This window comes from Canis lupus, chromosome 31 (assembly GCF_011100685.1).
Source record: "Canis lupus familiaris isolate Mischka breed German Shepherd chromosome 31, alternate assembly UU_Cfam_GSD_1.0, whole genome shotgun sequence".
In the NCBI taxonomy this organism is placed as follows: Eukaryota; Metazoa; Chordata; class Mammalia; order Carnivora; family Canidae; genus Canis; species Canis lupus.
The window spans coordinates 34,782,325-34,800,630 of record NC_049252.1 but is presented as its reverse complement, the minus strand read 5'-3'; the positions used below and the strand labels follow the sequence as shown (position 1 = coordinate 34,800,630).

At 39.4% G+C, this 18,306-nt stretch overlaps 1 protein-coding gene across 3 annotated transcripts in view; it reads left to right on the top strand.

Moving 5' to 3' along the window:
* Window positions 1–18,306, top strand: part of DSCAM (DS cell adhesion molecule) — a 729,459-nt gene that overhangs the window by 477,722 nt on the left and 233,431 nt on the right. For all 3 annotated transcript variants that reach the window (XM_038581531.1, XM_038581532.1, XM_038581533.1), the window contains exon 10: window positions 13,613–13,732. In XM_038581531.1, the coding sequence (XP_038437459.1) occupies window positions 13,613–13,732 (120 nt within the window). The remainder of the gene's footprint in view (window positions 1–13,612; window positions 13,733–18,306) is intronic.

Genomic DNA, 18,306 nt, shown 5'->3' with positions numbered 1-18,306 from the left:
AATTTGAATGGCCAAGTAGTTGAAGTTCATCATCACTTCAGCTGGATCATATTCTGAATCAGCTAAATAGACATTTTTGGTAAGATGAAGATGAAAAATCTTATCATTTTATTGCCATTTAGAATGAAAGACTATTCACATTGCAAAGTGTGGACTTACCGATTAACTTTGGAACACAGTTGGTTCATGAAAAAAATGCAAAGGTATAGTTGGGGAAACAACCCATGTGAAAATAGCAAAAAGCATTAGAGGATAATTATATAGGTCTTTAGTTAAATCTTTGAGTTAAGAAATGTTTTTCTTTTGATGGCTTTAAGTTTTAGGTCCAAGATGCAGCTTGGAAAAAACAGAACTAGAATTGAGAAGCTTAGAGACCTTGAAATTGCCTTGTCACAGCAAGGGTGGTTTGGGAGCCTTCAAGTGATAGACTATTAATTACAAGAGCAAAATGAACTCTAATAAGGGAAAGACCAGTGCTTGATATGTTCAAAGAAGGCTTCATGGAAGGAATGAGCTCCATCAGCCTTGATGTGAGTAGGAGTTAGATGGAGAATAAAAATGCAACAATCTGAGCTACTGTCTGGCTCCCATACAACTTTATCATTAGCATCTTTCATCTAAATAATTCACTAAAATGTTATAATGGAGTCTTGCTTCTCCACCAAATACCCCTTCTCTCTGTATCATAGAAATAATAATAATAAAAGAAATAATAATAATAAATAATAAAAGAAAATTCAGCTTGGGTAAAAAAAAAATTCAACAGTTGGTCTCTCTGTAAGAAAATCAAGGTCCACATTTCTACTTGTGCATTTTCTATGTGACTTTGAGAATGTGATTGAATCTTTCTGATCTTCAATTTCCTAATATGTAAAATAGGAACAATGAGGCTTACCTCTTGGAGTTCCTGAGATAATTTAACTAGGTAACAATTGGTATGACCTTGGCACCTGGCTGGCAGCAGAGCTCTCGGATTACTTTCCATGGTTAAGTAGAGGGGACACAGGTATCCAGGCATATGTTTTGAGGTCAGAGAGAGATAGCACCAGCCAAGACATAGAGGCTGTGCCATAGAGTTTGCCCATCGGCCTATTGTTATCAGCAAGTATGTACTTGATGGAAGAAGTGATGGGGAACTACAAATGTCCTTGAATGGATTACCTTAAGAAAGAAAGACCAGTCTGGTAACAGTTGATTGGCTGTGCTGTGTGGACAGGAGAGCCAAGGCTGCTTGGCCTGCAAGCCTGCCTCCCCAGACCTCTTCTCTGCCTCCCTTCTTTCTTCTTTTCTTGTTTTCAGCCCTGGAAAACTGTTAGTTGTGTAAGTCTAAAAAAAAAAATCCTTAGCCCCTCTTTACCTCCATTCTCTTACTCATAAAATGGAATAATACCTAATTGAGATTTCTTTTTTTTTTTCTAATTGAGATTTCTGAGGGAAATAAAATAGTGCGTTTATCACAATGCTTGGCATAGAATAAGCACTCGGTGGATGATGATACCCCTCTACCCTTGTCCCTCTGTCTGTCCCTTCCTGCCATTCATATCCACACAGTTTTGGAACATGATTGAGGACACACTACATAGAAGAGGCCATGGGGCAATCCAAGCATTAGGCAATTCATTAGAATGAAGGCATTGGGAATATAGTCTAAGGGAAAAGTAGAATATGTTTTTGAAGAAACCACAGCAGTTGGGGTAAATTGCATTCAAGAGGTAAAGGTGACAACTAAGATAATTCAGCTGAGGTGTAAAATAAATGGGTATGACAGCAATGGAGTTTGGAGGCTGATTCCTAGTTATTCCTTCTATTACAGTCCTATGACCTAGGGTCATTATAGATCTTAGCTCAGTTTTTGATTGTCTGGGTCATTGGCAAGATTTATAGAGACTTAATGTAAAATACATTAGCTGTTATCATAGGGGAAATTAAAAGAAAAAAGAAAACAAAACAATCCTTAGCTCTTATGTGCGTGCCCCATGGCTTACACTGGCTGTGGACCAATGATCTCCCCAATGTCATGCTCAATCGAGTGACCTTGGCATTAATGAAGCCATTTGGAGGAAAAGCACTAGACTTAATGACAGAACATACCTGCCCTTTGCTTCCTGTTATTGACTCTGCATCACCAAGAGGAAAGCTGCCGACCTGATGGTTTTCTGTGATTCTAAAGGAGGTCAGTGTTCTCATACTTGTTTATGTCCAATGAAGTATCTGTTGTTTCTGGCTCTTAATGATGAGCTGCCACAAGGAAAACAAATGCTACACAAAAGACATCTAGTTAGCCTTTATTTAGCAAGGAAAATAAGTTATATGAGGCCACTATCTTATTGCTATGTTCAGTGACCCAATTTTTGATACCATATATGTACTATCCTTTTACGTCATCCATTGATGCTTCCAACAAATATTTATTAAGCATGTGTTTTATTCAGATATTCTGAGTGTGGGGTAGAGTGGTGATCAAAGCAGAGATACCAAGTTCTTGCCCCATAAAACTTATATTCCAATGAAAGACAGAGACAATAAACAAACAATGTTAGGTATCTGTATGCACTATGAAATCAAAACTCCATAGGAGGATTGAGAGTGATAGGGATAGGAAAAGTATGTCAGGTCAGATGGACAGGGAAAGCCTTTCTGATGACTTTTGAGCAGACATGACTAAGATGAGAGGACAAGTCTCAGGGAGCTCCAGGCAGAAGGACCAAGCATGAAGACCCCAGATCGGAGTGTGCTTTGTGTGTTCAAAGAGCAGCAAAGAGGCCAGCGGGCTCCGTGTTGCCTAAGGGAGGAGGGAAAGGTTGGGGGGCAAGGGCCAGGCCATCTTTCTGGCTGTGACAGGAAGCCATTGGATTTTAGTTTCCACTGTCATAAATTAAGTCTTACCTAGACTTTGACCAATTACCATCTTGACTAAATGCCATCCAGTAGAGAATGGCAAGATTTATGAGCATGCCCCCCCTCTCTTCCTCCCCACCACCAAATAACTCCCAGTTTTACGTTCAGTAAAACTGAATCCCTGTCCATTTTGACAGCTTAGGGAAGTTTACATCCATTCTTTGGAAATATATAGTTTCCTGGAGGCCATGAAGTCCAAACATAAAAAAAAAAGGACTATATCTAAGATTGAAAAAGACCTGTCCTATTATAAGCATACTACTATTCTTCTCTTAAAAGCTACAAAATATTTCTTCCTTGTAAAAAACAAACAAAAAAAAACAGACCAAGCCAAAGATCACTATTTTGAACGGCCCCCATTTTAGACAAGGTGAGCAGAAAACACCCTCCAAGGAATCCCTGGGGTCTTCAGATACCGTCAGACCCCATGGGTCCTATGACATGATTTGGGTATTTTGGGAGATATGTATCTCAAATTACTCTTTTTGGGGGGATAGAGGTAATGTTCATGCAGTTATCATTCACACAAGTGAATGGTAAGAATGGTTTATGTTGCCTTTAGGGGATGTGACATAGTTATTTGCTTGAATCTATCCTTTTCATTTTCTTAATCACCCTTCTCCCCACTGAAAAGCCTTTCTATTGGAAAACCAACTATATCAGCAAACATGCTCACTACAACATAAAGTCTTACACAAATAAAAGGAAACCAAAATATAATTTTATTTTTTCAAAGATTTTATTTATTTATTTATTTATTTATTTATTTATTTATTTATTTGAGAGAGAGAGAGAGAGAGAGCACAAGCTGGAGGGAGGGCCAGAGTGCAGAAGAAGAGGGAAAGATAATCTGAAGTAGATTTTATGCTAAGCACAGAGATGGACATGAGGCTTGATCTCACAACCTCAAGATTGTGACCACAGCCAAGACCAAGAGTTGGCCATTTAACTAACTACGCCACTCAGATACCCCCAAAATATAATTTTAAAAAAAGGAAACAGGGACACCTGGGTAGATCAGAGGTTGAGCATCTGCCTTTGGCTCAGGGCATGATCCTGGAGTCCTGGGATCGAGTCCCACATCAGGTTCCCTGCATGGAAACTGCTTTTCCCTCTACCTGTCTCTGCCTCTGTGTGTGTGTGTGTGTGTGTGTGTGTGTGTGTGTGTGTGTGTGATGAATAAATAAATAAAATATTTAAAAATAAATAAATAAATAAACAAACAATTTAGGGTAATTATAAGCCAGACAATACTGAGTATTAAGTCTTTGGGTCGTATCGTGAGTTTTAGCTAAAATTGGAACAGTTCTACCTCTAGTCTGTATCTCCTTGGCCAGAATCCTCCTATAATGCTTAATACTCTCCTCCCTGAGAAGAAAGTAGGGCTATCCTACTCAAAGCCTTTGGGCATTGAGGTCACTCTGATGTGTAGTATTAACTTAGCCATGCTACTTTGGACAAAGTCTATTTTCCTATTCCATAAAACTGTAACAATAATACCTATTAGTTGTTTGTTCAACAGATATTTTCAGAGTACTTTCTGTGTTCCATTGCTGTGCTGCATGCTGGGGATACAATGGTCTGTGGGAAATGAATGGTTCTTATTCTCATATGGTGTAAAGCATGATGGAGGACACGGGCAATGAAACCAGCAATACCAGACATGCTTGATAAAGGCAATAGCAGGGTAACATGGTTCTGTGGGGATACTTAATCTCGTCAATAGGATCAGAAAGAGTATTTCAGACAAAATGGGCTTTGAGCTGAGATGTAAATAAGAGAAAAACTGTTAAAGAAATTCAGAAGTTCGTGTGAAAACCCAGAAGCAAGAGCAATCTTAGGAGCTGGATAATAGAGTTTTAGCACACTAGAGAAAAGCCTGCAAGAGGGGAATGTTGAGAGATGAAGCTGGAGACCAGGAACCCTCATAAAAATCCTTCAAAATAGTCTGGACTTTATCAAGGGATAATGGGAATGCACTGGTGATTTTAAGTAGGAAGTCACTTCATGCAGTTAGTGTCTTGCATTCTTCAAGCCACTGAGTGGAGAACAGATTCAAGTTGGGCAGTAGGTTCCAGGTAGACAAGTGAGGATGCTACTTGAGAATCCAGCCAAGAACACTACTGGCCTAGTCTCAAGGGGAGTTCCTCTGAAAGCAGAGTTTGAGGTATATGATTGGCTGCCAGTCACTTGTTTGAGATGTGATTCCTGGATTCCGGATTGAGAAATGGGGAAGAGGAGAATGAGATCAGAAAGGGAGGAAAAATCAATTAAAGTTGCTTTAGTGGGATTGTTGATGCTGTGGGCAGTTGGGGCTCATTTGTACTGGGAATCCTCTGAGGAATCACACAAAACAATGATTCTCAAAGTGTTGTCTTTGGACCAGCAGCCTCAGCATCACTGGTAGCTTTCTTACTTCAAGAAACATAGTGTCCTGGATCCCTTCTCAGATCTACTGAGTTAAAACTTTGCAAGATAGGGTTCAGAACTTGTGTTTTAGTCAGGTGATTCTAATGCCCTTTAATGTTTGAGAAACACAGACACAGAATGTGCCTCAGAACCATTCCATGGGATTGGAGAATGGAGAGGAGGGGGATGCTCCCTCCACCATCTTTCATTGTTACATGTTTGCCTCCCACATTTCTGGGTTGCACCAGTGAAAGTGAGTAAGCACTTGTGACTCTGGAGAAGGTCCTGAGACAGCAAAGAGAGACTCATCATGCTCTTGGTGTCATATCCTGGCAAGTACATGGAAGTGTCCAGCCATTGGTGTGCTGAAACCATATGGATAGAAGATACATGGCATTTTACCACACACCATGTCTACCCATTGTGACTAGAGTCTGGCAGTGAAGATGAAGATAATTTGAGGACATGTGATAGATTTTCAAGGAAGAACCATCAGTACCTGATACAAGTAGTTGAAAGAGGAAGATATGAAAGATGATTCTCAGTTTTATGGGCCATTTCCATCTGTAATTACCTTACACTTGCAATATGTCAATGGTTATTTCCCATGTAAACCTCTTTGATAAGTTTTTAAGTAATGTCCCTTTGGATTAGAATCAAATTGAGGGGAGGGGTCATAGATCAATTATAATTAGATGTACTTCCAGAGGAAATACAGGAGATTAGTTACCCCGTTCATTTGACAAGGGGTTTCCTTCTCTTAGCAGATTTTAGCCAAATAGAGCATAGACTACAGATGACTGCATATTTACCTTCCACCTGACAAGAGTGATTTTGGCATGGTGTCTTAAACTTTGCAATCTATCCTCAATGTTGATTACTTTTACCAGAAAACTTTGCTCTATATGATCTCCAGAATTTTTCCTAGAAATACTTTTCTTGGCATGAGATAGTCCTCCTTTATCACCTAATTTTAAATATATTTACATTTTATTGAATATGTATGTCTCAGAACACCATCTAAATGAAGTAAAATTGCTTACTGGTTAAGCAATACTGAACAGACCCATTGGTTATATAAATTATTTAATTTGCAAGTTGGGAATTGTGTTTGTTAAGGATATGTTAAAGCTGGACATACCTACATTTATTAAATTAACCAGTACTCCTAGGACAGTTAATATCCTCCAGGCACTGTTCTGAGAACATCTGTAATCTTAATTCATTTGATCCTGATACCAATCCTATAAAATAAGTGCTGTAATTATCCCTAATTTGCAGATAAGGAAATTGAAGCCAAGAGTCATTTGATAACTTGCACCAGATCATCCAACTAGAAGAAGCAGGGCTGTAGCTCAAACCCTGGTGTTTAGTCCTTGGCTCCATACTCCTAGCCATCACTTGTCTCTTTCAGAAACATAGCAGTGAGTTCCATCTCTAGCTGCTTCTTGTGTTTTGCTGTCATTCCCTCCTCCTTGGCTGTTTATGACAAAAACAATATTCACTATGGTTCAAATCATTTCAACATGCTTCTAAGCTTCTAGCTAACCTAGACTTTGATCTTACTCCCAGTCCATTCATGTGATGGTTATAATCTCTATTGATCTGTACCACATAGACCCATGTTTCTGTCTCAAAATAATAATTCTGAAAATTGCAAGTCAGACAAGAGTCGCTTTACCAGGAACTATGGAAAGGAGGGGAAGAATGCTCACATTTGCTAGATGTCTGACATAGCATGGACACAATACATCTCCTCTCACATAATCCTGTGACTGTCTTTTTGGAAGTTCATCCCATAATTAATCATTGACTTTTATGGAAAACGTTCTGAGATTCTAAAACCTTCCAATGCTGCCTTTTCTAGAAGTATCTGTATCTTCTCTTTAAGAGAACACTCAAGGGGGGGCAGGGCAAGATGGTGGAAGAGTAGGGTCCCCGAGTCACCTGTCCCCACAAACTTACCTAGATAATTTTCAAATCATCCTGAAAACCTATGAATTTGGCCTGAGGTTTAAAGAGAGAACAGCTGAAACGCTACAGAGAGAAGAGTTTGCACTTCTAGCATGTACAACTTGTTTTTAGCCACTCTGCACTGAGCAAAATGACTAGAAAGAAGAACTTACCACAAAAGAAAGAATCAGAAACAGTACTCTCTGCCACAGAGTTACAGAATTTGGATTACAATTCAGTGTCAGAAAGCCAATTCAGAAGCACAATTATAAAGCTATTGGTGGCTCTGGAAAAAAAAGCATAAAGGATTCAAGAGACTTCATGACTGCAGAATTTAGATCTAATCAGGCCGAAATTAAAAATCAATTAAATGAGATGCAATCCAAACTGGAGGTCCTAACGATGAGGGTTAATGATATAGAAGAAAGAGTGAATGACATAGAAGACAAGTTGATGGCAAGGAAAGAAGCTGAGGAAAAAAGAGAAAAACAATTAAAAGATCATGAGGAATCATTAAGGGAAATGAATGACAGACTCAGAAGAAAAAAGTCTACATTTAATTGGGGTTCCAGAGGGCGCCAAAAGAAACAGAGGACCAGGGATCCCTGGGTAGCGCAGCGGTTTGGCGCCTGCCTTTGGCCCAGGGCGCGATCCTGGAGACCCGGGATCGAGTCCCACGTCGGGCTCCCGGTGCATGGAGCCTGCTTCTCCCTCTGCCTGTGTCTCTGCCTCTCTCTCTCTCTCTCTGTGACTATCATAAAAAAAAAAAAAAAAAGAAACAGAGGACCAGAAAGTGTATTTGAACAAATAATAGCTGAGAATTTCCCTAACTTGGGGAGGGAAACAGGCATTCAGATCCAGGAGATAGAGAGATCCCCCCTAAAATCAATAAAAAACATTCAACACCTCGACATTTAATAGTGAAACTTGCAAATTCCACAGATAAAGAGAAAATCCTTAAAGCAGCAAGAGACAAGAGATCCCTAACTTATATGTGGAGAAATATTAGAGTAACAGTAGACCTCTCCACAGAGACATGGCAGGCCAGAAAGGGCTGGCAGGATATATTCAGGGTCCTAAGTGAGAAGAACATGCAGCCAAGAATACCCTATCCAGCAAGGCTCTCATTCAGAACAGAAGGAGAGATAAAGACCTTCCAAGATAGGCAGAAACTGAAAGAATATGTGACCACCAAACCAGCTCTGCAAGAAATGTTAAGGGGGACTCTGTAAAAGAAAGAGGAAGTCCAAAGAAATAATCCACACAAACAGGGACTGAATAGGTATTATGATGACACTAAATTCATATCTTTCAATAGTAACTCTGAACGCAAATGGGCTTAATGATCCTATCAAAAGACGCAGGGTTTCAGACTGGATAAAAAAGCAAGACCCATCTATTTACTGTCTACAAAAGACTCATTTTAGACATAAGGACACCTACAGCCTGAAAATAAAAGGTTGGAGAACAATTTACCATTCAGATGGTCCTCAAAAGAAAGCAAGGGTACCAATCCTCATATCAGATAAATTACAGTTTATCCCAAAGACTGTAGTAAGAGATGAAGAGGGACACTATATCATACTTAAAGGATCTATCCAACAAGAGGACCTAACAATCATGAATATTTATGCCCCTAATGTGGGAGCTGCCAAGTATATCAATTAATAACCAAAGTAAAGACATACTTAAATAATAATACATTTATACTGGGAGACCTCAACATAGCACTTCCTGAAAATGACAGATCTTCTAAGCACAACATCTCTAAAGAAACAAGAGCTTTAAATGATACACTGGATCAGATGGATTTCACAGATATTTACAGAACTTTATGTCCAAACGCACATGAATACACATTATTATCAAGTGTACATGGAACTTTCTCCAGAATAGACCACATACTGGGTCACAAATCAGGTCTTAACAGATAGCAAAAGATTGGGATTGTACCCTGCATATTTTCAGACCATAATGCTTTGAAACTCGAACTCAATTACAAGAAGAAATGTGAAAGAAACTCAAACACATGGAGGTTAAATACCATCCTGCTAAGAGATGAAAGGGTCAACCAGGAAATTAGAGAAGAATTAAAAAGATTCATGGAAACTAATCAGAATGAAGATACAACCGTTCAAAAATCTTTGGGATACAGCAAAAGTAGTCCTGAGAGGGAAATACATAGCAATACAAGCATCCCTCAAAAAACTGGAAAAAACTCAAATACACAAGCTAGCCTTGCACCTAAAGGAACTGGATAAAGAACAGCAAATAAAACCTACACCTATTAAAGAGATTTAATAAAGATTTGAGCAGAATTCAATGAAATAGAGACCAAAAGAACTGTAGAACAGATCAACAAAACCAGGAGTTGGTTCTTTGAAAGAATTAATAAGATAGATAAACCATTAGCCAGCCTTTTTAAAAAGAAGAGAGAAAAAACTCTAATTAATAAAATCACGAATGAAAAATCACAACCAATACCAAGGAAATACAAACGATTTTAAAAACATATTATGAGCAATATGCCAATAAATTAGGTAATCTAAAAGAAATGGATGCATTTCTGGAAAACCACAAACTACCAAAACTGGAACAGGAAGAAATAGAAAACCTGAACAGGCCAATAACCAGGCAAGAAATTGAAGCAGTCATCAAAAACCTCCCAAGACACAAAAGTCCAGGGCCAGATGGCTTCCCAGGGGGAATTCTATCAAACATTTAAAGAAGAAACAATACCTATTCTACTAAAGCTGTTCTGAAAGATAGAAAGGGATGGAATACTCCCAAACTTGTTCTATGAGGCCAGCATCACTTTAATTCCAGAACCAGACAAATACCCCACCAAAAGGAGAAGTAAAGACCTATATCCCTGATGAACACAGATGCAAAAATCTCAACAAGATATAGTCAATAGGATTGAACAGTACATTAAGAAGATTATTCACCATGACCAAGTGGGATTTATCCCCAGGATGCAAGGCTGGTTCAACACTCGTAAAGCAATCAATGTGATAGATCATATCAATAAGAGAAAAAACAAGAACCATATGATCCGGGCAGCCCAGGTGGTGCAGCGGTTTAGCACCACCTGCAGCCTAGGGCGTGATCCTGGAGACCCTGGATCGAGTCCCATGTCGGGCTCCCAGAATGAAGCCTGCTTCTCCCTCTGCTTGTGTCTCTGCCTCTCTCTCTCTCTGTCTCTATGAATAAATAAAAAATCTTTAAAAAAAGAACCATATGATCCTCTCAATAGATGCAGAGAAAGCATTTGACAAAATACAGCACCCATTCCTGATCAAAACTCTTCAGAGTGTAGGGATAGAGGGAACATTCCTCAACATCTTAAAATCCATCTACAAAAAGCCCACAGCAAATATCATTCTCAATGGGGAAACACTGGGAGCCTTTTCCCTAAGATCAGGAACACGACAAGAATGTCCACTCTCACCACTGCTATTCAACATAGTACTAGAAGTCCTATTCTCAGCAATCAGGCAACAAAAAGAAATAAAAAGCATTCAAATTGGCAAAGAAGAAGTCAAACTCTCCCTCTTTTCGGATGACATGATACTGTACATAGAAAACCCAAAAGACTCCACACCAAGATTGCTAGAACTCATACAGCAGTTCGACAATGTGGCAGGATACAAAAATCAATGCCCAGAAATCAGTGGCATTTCTATACACTAACAATGAGACTGAAGAAAGAGAAATTAAGGAGTCAATCCCATTTACAATGGCACCCAAAAGCATAAGATACCTAGGAATAAACCTAACCAAAGAGGTAAAGCATCTATACCCTAAAAACTACAGAACACTTCTGAAAGAAATTGAGGAAGACATAAAGAGATGGAAAAATGTTCCATGCTCATGGATTGGAAGAATTAACATTGTGACAATGTCAACGCTACCCAGGGAAATTTACACATTTAATGCAATCCCTACCAAAATACCATGGATTTTCTTCAGAGAGTTGGAACAAATAATCTTAAGAGTTGTGTGGAATCAGAAAAGACCCCAAATAGCCAGAGGAATATTGATAAAGAAAACCATAGCTGGGGACATCACAATACCAGACTTCAGGTTGTACTACAAAGCTGTGGTCATCAAGACAGTGTGGTGCTGGCACAAAAACAGACACATAGATCAATGGAGCAGAATAGAGAACCCAGAAATGAGCCCTCAACTCCATGGTCAACTAATATTTGACAAAGCAGGAAAGACTATCCACTGGAAAAAGGACAGTCTCTTCAACAAATGGTGGTAGGAAAATTGGACAGCCATGTGCAGAAGAATGAAACTAGACCATTCTCTTACACCATACACAAAGATAAAGTCAAAATGGATGAAAGATCTAAATATGAGACAAGAATCCACCAAAATCCTAGAGGAGAACACAGGCAACACCCTTTTTGAACTTGGCCACAGCAACTTCTTGCAAGACACATCTATGAAGGCAAGGGAAACAAAAGCAAAAATGAGTTATTGGGACTTCATCAAGGTACAAATCTTCTGCATAGCCAAAGAAACAGTCAACAAAACGTAGAGACAACCTACAGAATGGGAGAAGATATTTGCAAATGACCTATTAGACAAAGGGCTAGTATCCAAGATCTATAAAGAACTAATTAAACTCAACAGCAAAGAAACAAACAATCCAATCATGAAATGGGAAAAGACAGGAACAGAAATCTCACGGAGGAAGACATAGACATGGCCAACATGCACATGAGAAAATGCTCTGCATCACTTGCCGTCAGGGAAATACAAATCAAAACCACAATGAGATCCCACCTGACACCAGTGAGAATGGGGAAAATTAACAAGGCAGGAAACCACAAATGTTGGAGAGGATGTGGAGAAAAGGGGACCCTCTTACCTTGTTGGTGGGAATGTGAACTGGTGCAGCCTCTCTGGAAAACCGTGTGGAGGTTTCTCCAAGAGTTAAAAATAGATCTGCCCTATGACCCAGCAATTGCACTGCTGGGGATTTACCCCAAAGATATAGATGCAATGAAACAGCAGGACACCTGCACCCCGATGTTTCTAGCAGCAATGTCCACAATAGCCAAACTGTGGAAGGAACCTTGGTGTCCATCGACAGATGATGGATAGAGAAGCTGTGGTCTATGTAAACAGTGGAATATTAGCCATTATAAACAACGAATACCCACCATTTGCTTCAACATGGATGGAATGGGAGGGTATTATGCTGAGTGAAGTAAGTCAGTCATAGAAGGACAAACATTATATGGTCTCATTCATTTCGGGAATATAAAAAATAGTGAAAGGGATTATAGGAGAAAGGAGAGAAAATGAGTGGGAAATATCAGAGAGCAAGACAGAACATGAGAGACTCCTAACTCTGGGAAATGAACAAGGGGTAGTGGAAAGGGTGGTGGGTAGGGGGATGGGGTGACTGGATGACAGGCACTGAGGGAGCACTTGGCGGGATGAGCACAGGGTGATATGCTATATGTTGGCTAATTGAACTCCAATAAAAAATATATCAAAAAATAATAAAAATAAATAAGAGAAGACTCAAATACTCCTAGAATCACAATAACTTAACTCAAAGCATTTGCTTTCTCTTGGCAGGTATGTTCTAAACAAAATGCATGTATATGTTTCAAGTTAAGAAGCATTTTTTTCAGCATTTCACAAAACTCACCAAAAACTCAGTTAATCTGTTTTTTAATAGGCGCACTTTAAAGCCATCATGGTACCTGACTTCAGTTAGCCTCCATTGTGTCCCATTGGCTCAGAAGAGTGCTAACATCAGGAATAATGGTCTATGTGTCTTCATCAGATTTTTGGGAAAAGTTCAATATCATGCTGTGTTCTTTATTGCCTTTAGGGGTTGCCTATTAATTTTCCCTTCATCTCCTGTTAGAAGAAGAAGAATAGATACCAACTGCTTTGGGCAGTGCACACCCAAGGGGAATAGTTACTCTTAATAATTACTCTTTGTTAAGTTGTGGTCCTGATTCTGTTTTCCATGGAGTGGATTGCTGAAGATCTTCCATAACCAAATAAAAAACAGAATGTCATATTCGTTTGGTTAATTCAAACTCCCACACATGAGCTCAGTTTTTCCCCAGGGCAGAGTAAACTTCAGTGTGCAGAATCTCATTGGTCTAAATAAGAAAAATTTCTTACACTGAGGTTGCTTTCCTAATGTGTTCCAGCTCACACAAATACTGTGTTTCAATTTTCCATATATGTCACATGTTTTTTTAATATATTTCCATGTTCATTAAAATTCTTGGAATCCTTAAAATCATACCTAAAGGTATTAAAATAAGTTGTGTTCTTGTGTTAATTAAGGGTGATATTTCTCTCTTTTCAGTTCCTCCCAAGTTTGTGGTTCAGCCACGGGACCAGGATGGGATTTATGGCAAGGCTGTCATCCTCAATTGCTCAGCTGAGGGCTATCCTGTACCCACCATAGTGTGGAAATTCTCTAAAGGTATGAAGTTACTTGGTTTGCTTGTTGTCTGCCAAACATGTAATCGAAAGAATTAGATGAGCATTTTGAGTCTGTCCAGACATGTTTCTGGCAAGTAGATATGTTCCCACCTATACCAAGTCTGTCCTCTCACCTTCTGGCCCAACCTAAGTGTTTTTATTTGGACCAGGAAACTGGTCCTGTAGAGCATGCTCTGGGAAAGATCATGGATGAGGCAGGTGATTCGATGGAATTTATTTCAGTACCGGGAAAGCTCTGCATCTCCTACCTGTGTAGGCATAACCGTGATCCTCTTGGAGAGCATGGCACATCCCTACATGTGCAGGCACAAGAACTAATTGTCAGAATTGCTAATTGTTTGAAAAGCATTTCCCCAGGATTTGTACATATGACATTAAGTGGGTTTAGAAGGTTAAGAAAATAAAATTTTTGATGGATTTATATACCTGGTTATCTTAGAATACACAAATTCCATATCATCCGCCTGGTATATTCTTTTAAAAGCACATACATCCATGCCTTATTTTGAGCATCCAGTGTTCTTTGTCTTCACTCCTAATCATGCTTTCTCTGCAAAGGTGAAGCAGCTTCCTCAGTTTTAAAGTAACGCTGTAAACCTTGCAGGAATAGAAACATGTCTTTGGGAATATTCTAGACACCATGAAGATCATTTTGTCCATATTATCATCTTCTCTAGGGAAGGATTCTTAACTGTGCTTATCAACATATTGGAGTTCTTTCTCTTTTCTCATTGCCTCATTTTCACTCAGTAATTTATTTATCAAATGGTTGAAGGTCAAAAGCATGTGGGTGGGATAAACAAACAAATAAATCATTGTCTCTTTTCCTAACAATCTAAGGCCTACTACGTGTGCTTAATTGTTCTGAGTGTATTATTTGTTTGCTCTATTACGATTTGTATTCCAGATGTTGCTTCTTAAAGTAACATGTTGCATTTTCTTATTATGAAAATAACAGTGAAACAAGAGCAAAAACAAATGGGTCACTTCCTCCTCTTTCCTGCTATATTTCCTTCCAGGGGGGGAAGAGAAGAGGGAGGGAAGAGGGTGTGAGAAACCACTTCATTGCAGGAGGGACTCAATTAAATTTTTAAGAATTCCCTGAGGCTACTCCCCTGTAGCCTGCCGCAAACATTGTCCATGTGAAAGCACTTTATTCAGAAAGCTAAAGCCTGTTATTCAGAGTATCTGCCCACATGCCTTTTTACTTTATTTTTTTACTTTTTACTTTAGGCTGTATTTGAAGCCTCGTGTTGTATTACATGAAAACAAATAGCATGCATTTAACTTAGTTTATATACATGTTCATATATGATATTATGAACATTTTCCACAACACTTGCCTTCTTCAGAATTATTTCTTGTATTTGGCATTGTGCTAGGCTCCCTCTTTCTCCTTGAGATTGTTTTCAGTTTCTCACTAATATAAACTCCACAGGGTGAACATCCTTGGATGTGATGTGCATATGTGTGATTGTTTTCTTCAGGTCAATTCTTAAAAAAAAAAAAAAAAAAAAAAGAGATTTTATTTATTTAGAGAGAGAGCGAGAGAGAGTGTGAACGGTGGGGAGGCACAGAGGGCGAAGGAGAAGCGGCCTGTGGCCTCCCTGCTGAACAGAGAGCCTGACTTGGGCTCTATCCCAGGACCCTGAGATCATGACCTGAGCCAAATGCAGGCACTTAACCAACTGAGCCACCCAGGCTTAGTAGCATGATCACATTTAAGGCTTTTGGTCTGTACTAGCCCAGGGTCCTTTGGAAAATATTGCAGCAATTTGCATGCCTATGAGCAGTTTGAGGTTGTGTGGGTCCCTGCATCGTCACCAATTCAAAAGGATCTTTTTATTCTTAATCTTTAAAATGTGATGGTTGAAGAAATGGCTTTCTGTTTTAATTTGTATACTTGGATTACTAACAATGTTAAACATTTTTTTTTAATTTAAATTCAATTGTCCTATGGTTACTGACCACTTCTTCCCTTTTGGGAAAATTTCTTTTTTTTTTTTTAAGATTTTTATTTATTTATTCATGAGAGATACAGAGAGAGAGAGGCAGAGACACAGGCAGAGGGAGAAGCAGGCTCCGTGCAGGGAGCCCGACATGGGACTCGATCCCGGGTCTCCAGGATCACGCCCTGTGCTGAAGCCAGGCGCTAAACTGCTGAGCTGCCCCCAAGGGGAATTTCTTATTCATGTTATTTTACATGCTTCTCTCCATGTCTTATTTATTTGTAAGAGTGTTTTTCATAAATGAAATTGTGTTTCATCTGTCATGGATCTGATAGACATTTTATTCCTTCCCATCACTGACGTGTGAATTAAGTCACAGTAGCCTTTTTTTATTTTTAAGTTTTATGTGCGATATGAAATCATCAAAGAAACAAATAGAAATTGCAACAAATTTTTATAAAGTTACATTCCCCCCAGATAGCATCATTCAGAGATAAACAAAGATAACTATTCTCAGTGTGTTTGGCTAGCCTTTCAGGCCTGTCCCCCAGAAAATATATATATCCGCAGCTATGTGTGTAATTTTGTGAGCTTTGTAAATTGATCATATGATTCTTTCTGACTTATAATCTCCTTTCTTTAGTTACCAATATGTTGGGAATGTCTCTCCATGTCAATAAACATGGGTGTTCACTATGACTTTTGAATACCTGTCTAGAGTTCACATTAATACTTCCTTACGTCCATCTAACTATCTCTTTGCCTTTGTTAGGATTGGGCTCAGTGCCTTAAAGCTACAGGGTTTACTCTTTCTCCTGTGAGGAGTCTGGGCAGATAGTTCAGGACCAGTTTGTTTTTTCCTCTAGGGTATCAGGAACCCAAACTGCTCATATCTTTGTTCTGCCCCTGTTGGCAAACAGCTCCCACCACTGAGCTCCATGGCCACTTCTACTTTTCCATGGAAGAGGAAGAGCAAAGGGAGAGAGTTCTACTGGACCTGAGTCATCTGCCCACAAGGACCTCTCCAGAATATGCATAAATCAGTTCTGCTGGTCTGTACCCTGGGTCACCCCACCTCCCACCCCTACCAGCACCTGGCCTTCTCTGCTGGCTCTGTTGCATCCCTAGTTCCCCCACTCCAATCTCATTTTTATGGTCAAACTGATTGCAAAACAATGAAACTGTAAACCATATGTGTCTTAATTCTCTCCAGAGGTTCTCTGCGCTCAGCCCCCTTTGTCTGGCTTGTGATAATGCCAAGAACAGCTTCACCTGGCACAGAACTCTGTCTTGGTCAAACCCAGAGCCTGGGCACCTGTTTAACTGTGTGGCCACCACTGGTCCCAAATAACATATGCAGCCCCACCCCTGCTCCCCATCCCCACTGCACTTCCTTCTTTTTACTCTGAAGAGAGATCCCTCTAATAAATTGAGTAATAAGCATCAAAGCAAACAAGCAAACAGAAACCCCATAGGGGTCTGCTAGATGCTTTGTAGCTACTCGCACAGCCACCATCCTACAATTTGGGCTATTTCACGAAGAAGGGACACTTGGCACTTAGGTGTGTCCAACACTATTGTTAGATGGTGTATGTTAGCTTTTTTCTGAGTTCTCACTATCATAAAAAGGTCCCAGTGATTCTATCTCATCGATCCTTGTGCGTGTCCATTTTTTCCAGGGATAAATTTCTATGAGTAAATTGCTGGCTCAGAGTAAGCAATTTCTATAGCTTTCAATACGCCTTGGCCACCAGCCAGTAATTGTATTCCTGTTTACAACCTTCCAGAGTTTACAGTCTTGTCTGTTTCTTACAATGAAAATAATACCAGGTGTTATGCTTATTTTTATTATTTTTTTTTAAATAAGTGGTCTACTACTTTATTTTTAAAGATTTGAGAGGTGAGGGAAGGGACAGCACATAAGTTGGGGGATGGATAGGGGAAGAGAGAGAGAATTCTCAAATCAAATCTATGCTGAACACGAAGCCCAATGTGGGGTTCAAACCCACGACCTGGAGATCATGACCTGAGTTGAAATCAAGAGTTGGGCATGTAACCAACTGAGCCACTCAGGTGCCCCAATGCTTATTTTTAAATATCTTCCAAGAGAAAATGGGGAGATTGTAAAGTATTATTTTAATTATACAACTAATAAAGACATTTCTTAAGAAAAATTTAAGCTTGTTTATGGAGCATGCTTCCAGTAATCAAATATTCACTAGGGGCATAAGGGCACCTTCCTTACATGTGACAAAAAAAGATATAAACAAAATAGACTTGGGTTGTTTGGTTTAATCCTGAGGCTGAAGAATTCCAGAGTAAATGCAGTGACTTAAAGGTAGCTGGTGTCGGAAGGAAACAATCTTTGTGGGACAATAACATCCTTACATCTTTGACCTTGAGTCTTGCGCCAAGTCTGAAACATCCAATTCTATCTCCTGATTTTTTTTTTTTTGTCCTTTGATATGCACAAACAAGGCCTCTCGTCTAAAGAGAATTTTTTAAATCAGGGCTGAATATCATAGTGGGCCTCATCTGTGCTCCCAGAGATGTATAGAAGCAGGAACGGGTTTCAGTTGCTGTCCTGGGGACCATCCCCAAGGAG